This window comes from Silurus meridionalis, chromosome 21, assembly GCF_014805685.1.
Source record: "Silurus meridionalis isolate SWU-2019-XX chromosome 21, ASM1480568v1, whole genome shotgun sequence".
Lineage (NCBI taxonomy): Eukaryota > Metazoa > Chordata > Actinopteri > Siluriformes > Siluridae > Silurus > Silurus meridionalis.
In genome coordinates this window covers 16,478,381-16,492,023 of record NC_060904.1, presented here as the reverse complement: position 1 = coordinate 16,492,023, position 13,643 = coordinate 16,478,381, and the positions used below count along the sequence as shown (strand labels likewise).

The window sequence follows — 13,643 nt, the reverse complement described above, 5'->3', positions numbered from 1 at the left end:
CCTACATCAGTGCATGACTTTACTAACACCCTCCGAATCGGCCGAAGCAACAGCAAGATTCAATAACCGTCAAAAATTCCCGTTTCTATTCTCTCCCGGTGATTACTTTGCGAATCGTAGTTTAATCAAGATAAAATATTTGCAATCGTTCTGTAACTTAACCCGCACTTTAAATGCATGATAGGTGCTAAATCGAGTTATCCTCAGCCTGAGACGTCTCGATCCGTCTTTTGTTTGAGCTATTTTGGTTGAGATGCGAGTCAGTTACAATTTCTATCATTATTTTCTCCACTCCACTCGTTCATCAAGGGCTCTCGAGCAGCCGGAGCGCCTTGCGTTCCTGCCCGTAATCACCCACTAAGGCAGGGGTGGAGAGAGAGCATTGATCTGGAAGCAGTCTGTTATCTTTTCGAGGATCACCGTCTCATTAAATCCGCCGCGATGTCTCGGCGTGTGATTACACTGGCTGTCTGGGCGAAAGTGGCCAAATCTGCTATTAGAGCGAGCGAAACAGCTGCCTGCGGAATCGCATCCCGCTTTACGACCCGAGACGGCTTCGGGGCGCCCGTTAACGTAATTACACACTCAGGTAAACCAATATACACAGCTGAACTCCAAACTGGATTTCGTATGACTCGGAATAGCCGCTAATTCATTTATTGTTTTGTGCCACGTAGTCTTCCATCTTAAATCCCCCCACTTTCACATTTTCTTCTGGAATTCCTCTCAGGGTTTTAAACTTGAACCCTTTGGATCGCTCTGTGGGACTGTAACTCTGTACAATGCAGTAGTTTGGAAGCGTTTTCCAAAAGCAACGCCAGCGGAATCGAAATGCAGAAAACGCTTCCAAGTTAATTAGCAACCGTCGCCTGAAGGAGATGGTCATACAAATGAGGTCGTCTAGCTCTAATTATGCAGGCGCTAAACATTTACCGTTATTACCTTTCACATCAGGTCGAAGGAGAAGCGTTGAGCCCTCGCAGAACTCGATCGTTTTGACCCTACAATATACATACAAACATTTGCTAAGAAAGTGGAAGGTCCCATTTGGTGACTGGAACAACGCCACCCGATGTGCCAAATAGGTAACGTCAGAGACAGGGAGCTACGCAATACATTCATTGGCGTCGTGGTGGCAGAACGTATTTCGATTAGATTTTTACATTAGCATATAGCATATTAAATAAAATAAATAAATGATTTATATAATTATTAGTTTCTCGAGCGCGTTCTCTCAGCACCTGAGAATTGCTGCTAAGTGAACATGACACGTCACGACACTACAAGACCAAGGCGTGTCCTGAGAGTCACACAGCATACAGATTAACATGGCAGAGGTAGAGCTGTAACTTCCTACATGTAAAGAACATCTGGTTTTATTTATTTCATTGTTTTGCCCTACAAAGTCCTGTTCATAAAAGGAGGTTAGAGGTCAGAAGGCACTTAAGTAAATTGATGATTTGCTGTCTGTCTGAACCAAAGAAATCTGTACCATATTGAGTTGCAGAGCATAACATTTTTCCCATCGCATAGTATTGCATCGTAGTAGGGGGGAATCGTATCACGTATCACATCAGTAGCTGCTTCATATCTATCTTTAATGTATCGTATTGCTGGTTATGCTTCAAGAAGCGAATCGCATCATCCTCAGTTAACCCTAGATGTATCGAGGCCCAATAGCTTTATGGTTAACCTTTAATTGATTCCTGGCAACTCTAGAAAACCTTACAACATCTACCTAAAGCATGGCATTTATATTTAAGTGTTTTATTTGACTTTTTTCTATTTCTGGTATAAGAAAGCCCCAGGGAAAACTCTTCGTCCACCAAACTTGTACACATAAAACTATACTTGGCAGAAATGTAAAATATTGTTTTCTAGCGCTTGTGGGATTCCGACTATGTCCCCTAACGATACCATCCCTAACAGAGTATCCGAGAAGGCAGAATTGGCCATACACTCTCTCTCCAGTCGGTCAGAGACACTAACCAATCACAGACATCTGTGAGTTTATGTATGCAGAAGGCGGCAGATAGCCTTTTTTCTTCAGCGTAATGTTACGCTGCCCAATGACTCAGCATAAAGGGAAGCATTTGGGGTCTACACGTGTTTCGGAGGTCCTAGGAGTCCTGGCTGGATCTATCCATGAGAATACGTTAAGAAATATAATCCTGGAGGTATGCTAGGTATGCTAGGTCCTACGTATATGTTAAAGTCACGTCAGTTACTAATGAACAAGACCTACAGCGGTTTGCATTCAAACAAATGCACGTAGTGCCCATGGAACGTTCGAGGAAAACTCAAAAAAACACCCATGTGTGTGCCGTTACAGCAGATTTACAGCTAAAGAGCTTGATGACTTCCTAGTAAACACTATCAGATTATACATTCGGGGACCTGAAACACAGTTGCAGACTCCATTGGAAACATGACCGTGTAAGAAAATTCCCAGCACCGTCTCATTTCATGTTTCATAGTCACTTACTTAATTTTCCAAAATAGTCCTGCCTTTAGGGGATGCGCTGTGAGAATTGATGGAACCGATCTGAGGCATCCATGAATAAGACATGATTTTTTCAAGTAAAGGAAGAAAGGGACGACATGACTCAAATACGGGGCATCAATTATTCACCCGGTCGTAGCCGTCAGCGTTGTGGCTTCGCATGAACGCCCGTGTACGATGTCTTCGCTGGGAGTCCGTGTAGAAAAAGAAGAAGGGGGAAAAAATGGCCTATGGCTAGTTAGGAAATGAGAAGAGAATGAGCTGCTGCCTGCACTAAAAAAAATGTGCCATGCATTTTTTTTATCATCAGGGGGCAATTACGCAAAATCCTGGCAAGGCGGAAATCAAAAACTCGCTTCCTGAATGCTGACAGTACACACTGTATTAATGTTTCAGAGCATCAGCATGAGTCAGATCTGCCCCTAGTTGTATGTTGGGCTCAAAACTCAAGGTCGGGATGGTAACCCTAAAAAAAGAATTCATATCCATCTCGGGCCCCGTTTTTTAAAATTGTCATTTTGGATAAAACCATTCAAATGTTCTCTGTAGAACGCAACAATGGTCGGTTGTGGAAAAATTTGGAGTTGCCCGTCGAGGCCCAATGTCAAGTTCATATCAAGTAGAAATCTTGCACAGGTATAAGAACTTTTTTCTTGTCGTTAATAAAGTTCCTCATAGAAGATTCCTAGTAGAACCCAGTGTAAAAGTAAGGACCTTTAAGCATCCAAAGAAACCCTTATTTTAAAAGGATTGTGCCCTCACAGGTTTTTTTATTTTATACGTAGCATCCCTACAAGACCCCTTTAGCCTACTAAGAAACATGAAACCTTGTAGAGCCATGAAAAAAATACTTGATAATGATGTGTTTTTAACGCACAGCTTCAACAATTAACCAATCAGGGCATCCTAGAAATGAATGCTTTTGGGTTGTCCTTCTTAAAGACAGGATCCTAAGTTGAACCCATGAACAGTGTTTCCAAAGAAGGTACAAGACCTTAAGAAAGCTAAACCCCCTTACCATGCAAAAGACCCGTAAGTACCCCACATCTTTCCTAGGGCACTTTAAACCCTCTTAAATGTTCTTTGGTTGTCCTCTTGGGGACAAGATTCTTTAAAGAACTCAGTGGGTTTTAAGAAAGGGTCCAGATCCCAAAGACCCTTTGGTGTATGCTAGAACCTTTTAACTATCTAAGGAACTTTGCAAAAACATCATTTCCATAAGGTCTTGCTTGGAAAAAAAAAAAAGACCCTTCTCCATTTCCAGGAAGAATCCATACAGAACTACCTTGGATATACTAGACCAAATACTAGACCATCTAGCTACCCAAAGAAACTTTAAGGAACTTAATTGATTCTTCAGATTCTTTGTACCCCTGGAATAATCCTCAAATATAGAGACAACAGAATCTATCAACTTTAAAACTCATCGAAACATTCTACGCCTACCCAACAAGAAATCCCATAAACCACCTAGAGCCATTACCCATTGTAGGAACTATTGGAAAAGTCATGTTCCCAAATTTACAGCCTTAAACACCTATTTGTTTGTCCCTCTGAAGGACAAGGTTCGGTTTAAACGATTCCTTTAGTAACCAAGTACTCATAACTAATTTGAATACAAAACATTTTATTTAAATCATTGTTTAGTCCATTTAACTACACACAGAGCACAATGTTTCCTCACGGACCATTATTACTGACGGAACAGCCACTAAACTCTGGTGCGCTTCGGACGGGTACTACAGAAGACTCCACAGAAAGAAATATGGAGGAACGGGGAGAAAACAGCGAGAGGGCGATTCAGACCGAAAAACACTACAAAGTTTGGAATCATTTCAAACTAAAACAAAGAAAACAACCTACAGTGTGTTTACCTTTTAAAGAGTCGTTTAAAATAGATTTTATTTATGAATATTTATATATATTTGCATTTTGATGTAATATGGCAATTCAATGGGTTTCGTTTTCCAAGATATTCTTGTGTGCAATTTCAGCAATAAATGTTAATTTTTCTAAAAAAGGAAACAAAAAAACCCGTTTGTTTTAAAAGACCTGTCTTCTTTCTCCTGCATCTTTTAAGTGTTGCTCTTTAATTAAAAAAAAATACTTTTTATCTGATTACTAGATTAATCGACTTTATTACTAATATAATCGATAGCTACGGCCTTAGACAAGCAAGAACAGACCATTTTCATTCCAGGAAACAAAGAACCTTCAAATATCCGATGAAACCTTAAAACCCAGAGTCTGAAATGAAAGAAATGAAAGGAAAGACATCGAGCACCGTACGTTCGGTACCAGATGTTGACGGTGTGTTCATGTATGTAGATGACTTCTTTAATTAATAGTCAGAACGCAAACTTCTAATTAGCTTCAATCTGCTTTAAGTGATAAATTAGATTAGTGTGAAATGAAATGTTTAGGATTTTTCAATGTCACCTGCTAGAAAAAAGGGAAAAGAAACGCTTCAGGACACAGCCTTATACACACACACACACACACACACACACACACACACACACACACACACACCTCAAGATCGGAGGTTTAATGTGGTGCATTAGAGTCCGTACCGCACTCCGTTTTCCACGAGAAAGACGCCGAAACCTTCTCGGCAGACTAATGCGCTGCTGAATGACTAATCCGGGCTAATTATAATCCACACAGCATGTGAGCATGAAGCCACATGACGGCACGGGAGGGGGGAGAAAAAAATCATTTAAAAGCTTTTCTCAGAAAAATAAAGAGAGAACGCGGAAAAACATTTCGACAAGCTGCTGCGAACATTTTAAAAGTTACTGAGGGGTCAAAGTTCAAACCCGAGGCTATGAGATCATCAGACTTTTTTCATATTTAATATAGACTTCATTTTACAGGTGGATCCACAAGAGACAATAAATTTGGTTTACTTTTGTGTGAAATACAACTAGCAGGGACTAATATCCTCTCGAACAATATAAATTCATTATATTATAATCTACATTTTGCGATATCGTGCGTCTTTTGATACGATTGTTTCGTTTTGTTAATTCATTTGATTGCGTAAAAAAAAAAAAAAAAGCCTGAATGTTAAATTTTTTTAAATACTTAAAAAATTGTTTAAAATATGTTTTAAAATATTTACAGACCTACTTTTATTCTTCTTTCACTGTTACTGGTTTAAAAATTTGAATGCCTCATTTAACTATAGTTAATTTAATTAAATATATTAAAGTACGTGAAAAATTTTTTTGGGCACGAATCTATATAATGTGATACATAATTAAATGTCTTTAAAAAGACAATTGTATTATTTATTGTGAAAAAAAGTAAAAAAAAAAAATTTCAATCAAATTTTATTAGTAAAACATTACTATTATTAAAAATGATCATTATTATTAAAATAAATATTATTAAAGAATTCTCTTGTTGTAAGGGCATACATTTTTTTTTTTTTAAGTCAACTAAAATCAATCTTGTTGAGTTTCTATAAACTCTTCTGCATAAATGAATAATAAATGCTAAAAATTGTGTTTAAAATCAGGACTTATGAACACAATGTAAATGTTATTAATAAAAGAACTGTATGTTCCTGCTGTATGGACTTGACTAGTGTTTATTTTTTTGTTTTTAGGAGTCGACCAAAATCAGTGTGTGAAATTAAATATTCCGCATAAATGAATAATAATTTTTCGGTTCGGAGCGTGAATGGTCACGACGCGAGACAGGAGGTCGTGACGGAACAGCTGCTTTGCGTCGCTGTAGCCGATGCCGCTGCTGTGTGTGGCATGTGAAAATCTCAGCGTGTTACAGTGACAGCATGCCGGCAGGAGACTCGAGTCTGAGGTCAAGCCGCCAGGGTGTGAGGTCGCGCCCGAGGTCTGGCAGGAAGCAGTTACTCAGCGCCGATGGACTGCCATGTGGTAAACGTCAGGCCTGTGGTCCGACACCCCCCTGCTGCCTGCACTGGCACTGTGGGTATTGTTGATGTTAAATCTATCAGAGTGCCCCAGGGTATTGGATTTGGGTGGGTGGGCAACATATAGAGCTCAGAAAGTAAAAACGCGACTGTTTGCTCACCAGCTTGAACTTAAAAACGTGCTTTTTATATGACAAAGGAAGTGAATTTTAATTTGTTCGAAAAAAGAAAAAGTCTGATTTCATCAAATCGGACGGCAGATCCAGTTACGACTGTGAAAACTTGCGATTTATCAGGATGTGTTCGCTCTATTATGCCCTCACATGGAAATGATAAAGCTGCTGCTGCTGTACTCGTAAAGACCACCCTGTCCTCCAGTCATCACACGGGTCTTCCTCTCAACACGTTTAGCACCGTTTCTCTTTCCTCTTCTGCAACTCTTAACAATACAAGATAATCTCCCGATCCGGTTCCATCACGAGTCTGGTTCTGTTCAAGGTTCACCTCCTCAGTCCCTCGTTCCCTAACGGTTTTTGCACAACAGCTTTGCGACATGCAAAAAACCCTAAAAGACCGAATTGAGCAACTGGACTCGTATCCGTTACAGTCTGAACCATCGGGTCATGTGACTTAATGCGGAAAAAACTCAGGAGTATGAAACCTAATGTTTGTAGTGTCTACTGAAACCAACAGATGGAGTGCGGTTCACCGGAGCCTTTCGCTTTGCACCTTAGATTTCAACATTATTCAGAAAACTGAGATGTTACAGAGACCAGGTTCTGGTGCTCCAATTATGAGTCCGACCGCAGAGGATAAAACTACTGACCAAAATCCAGAATATTCCTACTGGAGATGTAAAACGTGTATGTGGGTGGAATATAGGAAAATATAATGTGTATAGACTCCACATTTGGAAGTAGATCAAAAAGAGATGATTTGATTGATTATTCTTAAACATTTGACTAGTTGTTTGATTTGTCAATTTCAAAGTGTAATAATATTTGAATTTTTAAAATAATGGAATATGATAATTCCGATAATAACATTAATAACCATCATTTAGACTTTGTAGACAATTATGATTATTTTTATTATTATTTGCAAAACATTTGTCAGCTCAAGTTTTCTGTCCGTGGTTTCAAACTTGTTCAATCAGATGAATTCGGCACTAATGTTAAAAATGTTGGAAGGGCGAATATCTATCTATCTATCTATCTATCTATCTATCTATCTATCTATCTATCTATCTCTCTTTTTACAGTAATAATATCTATCTACAGACAGATAGATGGACAGAGAGATATCATGAATGTACTTTACAAATGCCACAAATATTATTAATATTAGAAATATATATTATATACTATATTTTACATACAAAAAAATTATATTTCAGCAACATATGCCCAGGTTTACATTTTAACTCGAGCCGGATTTAAATTTATTCGATATTTACCTCAGCAATTTCACCCTCTGCAGTAGGTCATAATTACATCTGTAACAGTTATCTGGATATTGCATAAATCAGGGGGTAGAAAGTGAAAAGAACGATTGTAGTGCAGGTCACCAGGGTAATCCTCTGATTTGCCAACGTTGTGTCTGAGCGGTCACATGACCTCGATGATCCAGACCGCAACTCGATACTTCAGTTCAGTCGTTCCATTCGGTTTATTTATATTGTTTTATGTGTGTAAAATATTGGTTTTCGAAACGGTTGCACAGAAATCCAGATGTTGAGATCCGTAGGGAACTGATAATATACGTATAATAAACGTTATGTATGTATGCACATGCATTTATTATTAGTTATATGTTCTTATATATATATATATATATATATATATATATATATATATATATATATATATTTGTTTACACTGTATGTATGTACAAGATTGTACAAGTCAGTTCTGTGACGACGTGGTCACGTGAAACCTGGATGAGAACTTCAGATCTGAAGATATGATCTAAGGACAAACTTTCCACAAGGAGAAGTACCAGGCTGATCTTCTGCCTGACAAACTGAGGCGTCTGGGAGGTTCTGAGAAGGCACATTGCCCCCACGTTCGGAAAGAGGTGACATTTAAATCTGGGCTTGAATCAACATTTTCTAATGAGGATCAGGACCATGTGCTTTCACTGAGAAACAGCAGGACGATTCAGGTTGCTGCCTGATTGTTTCCCCAGACCTACTTAACAGATGATTGGTGCTTCCTCGGTGCCTACAGATCAAAAGTGGCTAAGCGGTGAATGATTGTGATGTAAAGGCTCAGGTGATATTTTTTCATTAAAAAAAATAAATGAAGTAAAATCTACTTACTTGTCATATTCGGCGTTGTCCTTGTCGCACCTCGCATCCTTGTGCTTCTGCCAGTCTTTGCCGTGTTTGCAGGTGGTGAGCAGGACCACGTCCTCGGAGTTGTGAACGTGGTACAGAGCGTTCCGCGTATCCGAACCGATCCCGGTCAGGTAGCGCTTCCCCTTAAAAACCAGCATGTACTTCCGAAACGGTGGGATGGAGTTGTATTTCAAGAAGCCCCTCTCCCCTCCTGTCCTTGGGTGGTCTTTAGAGAACAGAGGAATGGAAACGTCAAAGTTGGGTCTGAAGTTCTCCGTGCTGATGCTGGCTTTGGCCAACATGGCCTGCCCGATGTCGAAACCGAGGTCCTCCGTGTAATTCGGCCACGTCCCCGAGTACAAATTGAAGATCAGGTGATTCCTGCCGTCGTTCCATTGGTTCAAGTTCTGTAGCTTTGCTTTGAGATTGTGGACATACTGCGGAGACAACTGATCCCGGTCCAGGGTGTCCAGGCTGAGGACGAACAAGCACGCCTGTCCCGGGTCAGAAGTGTAAAACCTAGAACTCTCGATCGAAGCTAAAATGTTCTGGTAACTCTCCGAGATCTTCTCTCCTTTCTCCTGAGGGTAGACGTAAACTTTAAAGCCGTTCTTCTTGCACAAAGAGAAGTCGAAGCACGAGTCCATGCGGCACATCCGGCCCTTGTAGACACCGGACACGGCATCTCTCTTGTCTCTCGGCGACGCTCCGACGTCGCTTTCCGACGTACGGAACGCTCGGAGGTGCTCGATAAACCTGGGCCAGCGAGGTTCCGGGCCACGCCGGGCTCCGCCGCCCGGGCTCCTTTCGGCGATCTGTACCCCGCCGAGGTACAGCAGCAGTACGACACAGGCGCTGGCGGAGAACAAGATGGAATACCGTTTTTTGGCCTGCATGTGTCCTTCGGTCCGGCTCGAGATCTCGATCAATAGATCCAATACGCCCCGAGGTCGTTCTCTCACCTGCTCCTGCTGGGAAACACAGCCATCTTCCACCAGCCTGCAAGGGTTCAACACTTTTCTGAGCCGGATCCCAAAGCCAGAGCATGTGGGCGACTTTTCCTTCCTAAGCACTTACCTCTTCTCCTCCTGAACCTCCAGCTTCACTTGGTCTGGATCAGTCAGTCTGAAAGCTCGGGAGATGGAGGACCATGCTGCTTCCAGGATTAATTTTCTTTTTAGAAAACGGGCATTTTTTTAAAATAAGAAGTAAAAACCACTTCCTATGAAAAGAAAGTGGGAAAGTCCAGAAAGGAGAACCGAACCAGAGGAGGAATCCGGTCCTCAGAAATCAAAACCATCTCTCCAGAAGATCCACAGAAACATCGATCTCCTTGGTTAGTATTAATCCTGGTTATGACACACAGACACACCGGGATGCCTCGCGGATCATCCAGAACCGGTTCCGTGCCCATGCCGACCCATTTCCCAGTTTCCGGTGAGACTGGAAGCCCGACTTTTTTTTCTTCTTCTTCTTCTTTCCCAAGTAACGTGAGATTAAACTTACACGCCGACAAGTTCACGGGCTCCCTCCGTCACCGTCTCCGGAAGTGTGCTCCGGGAGAACCACGGAGACGCCGGAAACCAGAACCGGAGCGATGGAGCGCGGCGGTGGCTCCACGGAAGGGACACCGAGAGACAGGGACTGGGAGACGGGGAGACACGGACGCTGAGAGCGCTCGAGTTGTTCGGATTGTTTCAATGTAGCTAGCATACCAATCCACTCCGACGTCTGCTGACGTGACGTTCTTCTCCGGGCTTCCCATTGGTCGGCGTCACTTCCGCAATAGGCGGGGCTTATTCAGCACCCTTTCACCTCCGGTATTTATTATTTTATATTTGTATAAACAATATATATATATATATATATATATATATATATATATTTGTTGTCATATTATTCCACATAAAAATTTAAATAAAGCATAAAAATACGTCACTTTATAATATGACAATATGTAAAAATTTTTGGTAATATAGATTTTTTATATATTTTTTTTTTATATTTATAACAATACAAAAAAAAAGATAAACAATTACTTTATTATATGAAATTATATTTTATGTACGTATTTTTGTAATATTTAATTACTTTTGTACAAATCTATATGCTTAATATTTCTATTGTAATATATTTATTCAGTAATATACAAATGTTTACATTCTACGTTTATTACACAAAATATTTATTTATATTTATATTGTAATATATTTTTTCAAATCATGTTAACTTTTTATAATTATTATACAATATGCAAACATACGTTACTTTATTAGGTTACATTATTTTCAATAATTTTTATAAAATTTTTAAGTATTTATTTATCTAATAAATATTTACATTGCAATGTATGTATTACATTATATTACATTTCTTTTTGAAATATTATAGAAAATATTACTATATTTTATTAACTGAATTATTATACAGCACCCCAGTTTTTTTGACAAATAAATAAATCTAAACAGACCAAATCCCAAATCCCTTCCTCTCCCTTAATATGTGCACTACATAGGGTACATAACATTAGCATTTACACACTATATTAGTGCACTTTGTGTTCACTCAGCAGGTAATTAGGATACAGCTGATGTTTTACCCTTCGTTCTCTTTGTACCTGATAGTAATAATATTATAATGACGTCAAACAGATCACACGTGTCTGAGAGAATGTAAAATATTGATTGTTTGTTTGATATTTGGCTCGTCACTTTTAGTCTCTCACCCAGAACTTCTGTACTGACCTCACTGCAAGAGAAAAAACAATGTTAGTCCTTTCAGAGATTTTTTTCCCCATAATTTTTCATGACATTTCCTGACCTATCTTTCCTGACCTATCTAGTCCACTCAGATCTAGGCCAGTTTTTTCCACACAGACAGATATTTTAAAGAAATATGTCGATCTGTTGCTATGCTGAAGCTTTATAGAAGGAGTCTCCAGTTTTAGCTTAAACATTGGGACATTTTATAGACCAAAAATGTTCAGAGGAAGAGAGAAAATTTGAGAATTGATTGCATATAACTGGTGTAACTATAAATGGATGAAAATATGGTCATTTCTTAACCACTAAATATCGTAATCATTTTTTAACTCTTGTGGTACGAGGTGGTATCCAAAAGTTTTTAGTTTTGTAACACGCCAACAGATGGCAGCACGAGGCTGCACGCACAGTCACAGTGAGCACCGACCTTCATAAGTCAGTGCGCCGAAATACATCGTCCCGTGTACATCGGCAGCTGTGCAACCCATGCTATTCTGACCACGTGCATTATCATGTCTTCTGTTCTGACCACGTGCACAACCTGTCACAAAGCTCTTCTCATACGTGAGTGTCTCGCCGGGAACAACATGATCTCACTTCCGCACCCACCCTACTGGCCAGATCTTTGCGGTGATGCAGTGCAAATAGCAGAAGATGCTTGACAAATTCCAGAAGTGGCAGGAACGCTAGGAGCGCTGTAGTAAGTTCAGACTGTAAACATAGGTAAAGTACATTCTTGTAAACAGAACGAGTCTCAAAACTTCCTGATACCAACTTGTACAGAAGAACTACAACCCTGTTACGAGACAAGATGTTAACAAACTCATTACAAAAAGCATGCCTTTGAGTTTAACTCTTTATCAGCGATGGAATGTGATCGAATCCGAACGCCATATGAACATGACGGTGTTATTAAAATTGAGATCAGTGTTATCTCTGCATACACAAGGACCTACAGGAGACAAGGACTCAAAAATTAGCACTCTCTCCTAATAAGAAGTTTCAGCAGGCGGCCGGGACGTGTCTTGAGATTTGTTTTTACAGCTGCAGGGACGTCAGGGATGAGACCTGAATTCATAGAGCAGGAGAGAATGCAAGGAGGAATTTAAAGCTGTTTAGCAATAGCCTCAGACTTGGGAGTGTGTGTGTGTGTGTGTGTGTGTGTGTGTGTGTGTGTGTGTGTGTGTGTGTGTGTTTTGGGGTGGTTCTGCAATTCAGTGATCAAAGCACCAGCCTTTACCTCCTGTTCTTTCTCCCAGGCATTCCTTCCATCCCTGTCTTTCATCCACCATTGGGCTACTAGTGCATGTGCAGCGTCTCACCGAAATACCTTTTAAAAGGTTGTTTTTTGAGACACATCGAAGTTCCTATTATTTCTATGCAACAAACACGGTAAAAGCCAAAAACACCCAAGAATTGGACTGTGAACACCTGGAAGAACGTTCTATGATGACAGATGAGTCCAAAGAGAAGAAGAGAGAAAAAGTTAGCAGTCTGCCTCACCCCCACAGTCAAACATGGAAGGTTGGAGACTTAATCCAGGTTGAGGGAACCAACATGGCAACCATTGCATTCATATAAATCATGCAAAACTGCTGTTGTAAAAATAGTTGTAATGATGCATTACAAGATGGCACCCACCGTGGCAGATGTCTCAGTATACGCCTTTTACGGTTTTATTTGTTCATTTTTTGATAGTTCAAAGGCATGTTATGTTATTCTATCTCTTTTTTATCTTTCTATATCCTTTGTAATTTATGTCATAGGCTGCTGGAGGATTCACAACGTACGGATTTGCAACAAACAGTGTTTCCCGTATACATAACAATAAACTCTTAAATGTAAAATCCTATGCTATTAAATGAATTCACTACATACCCTACAGAACTGCCTCGATCTCTTCCTATAGGCCGGAGTTTTGCACATTATCTGATTTTTAAAAGAAGAAAACATCGACCAAATGCATTCGAGTGACAACCGGCGTCTTTTTATCTCTCAACAAAGCTCGTCATTGAAAGTCGATCCTTTTCACGGTTTAATGAGAAAAGTCTGCCGTTATTCAGACCCAGAGCTGCTCTGTATGCCGGAGTCGCCTGCGGTGAGTTTGTTGAGTTTGAAGTTGCTAATAGCATAGTGCTGACA

At 40.0% G+C, this 13,643-nt stretch overlaps 1 protein-coding gene across 2 annotated transcripts in view; it reads right to left on the bottom strand.

Moving 5' to 3' along the window:
• ext1a (exostosin glycosyltransferase 1a) overlaps positions 1-10,553 on the bottom strand; it is a 55,409-nt gene extending 44,856 nt beyond the window's left edge. For both annotated transcript variants that reach the window (XM_046877698.1, XM_046877699.1), the window contains exon 1: positions 8,722-10,553. In XM_046877698.1, coding sequence (XP_046733654.1) covers positions 8,722-9,635 — 914 coding nt within the window. In that variant the 5' untranslated portion in view covers positions 9,636-10,553. The remainder of the gene's footprint in view (positions 1-8,721) is intronic.
• Between the last annotated feature and the right edge of the window lie 3,090 nt (positions 10,554-13,643).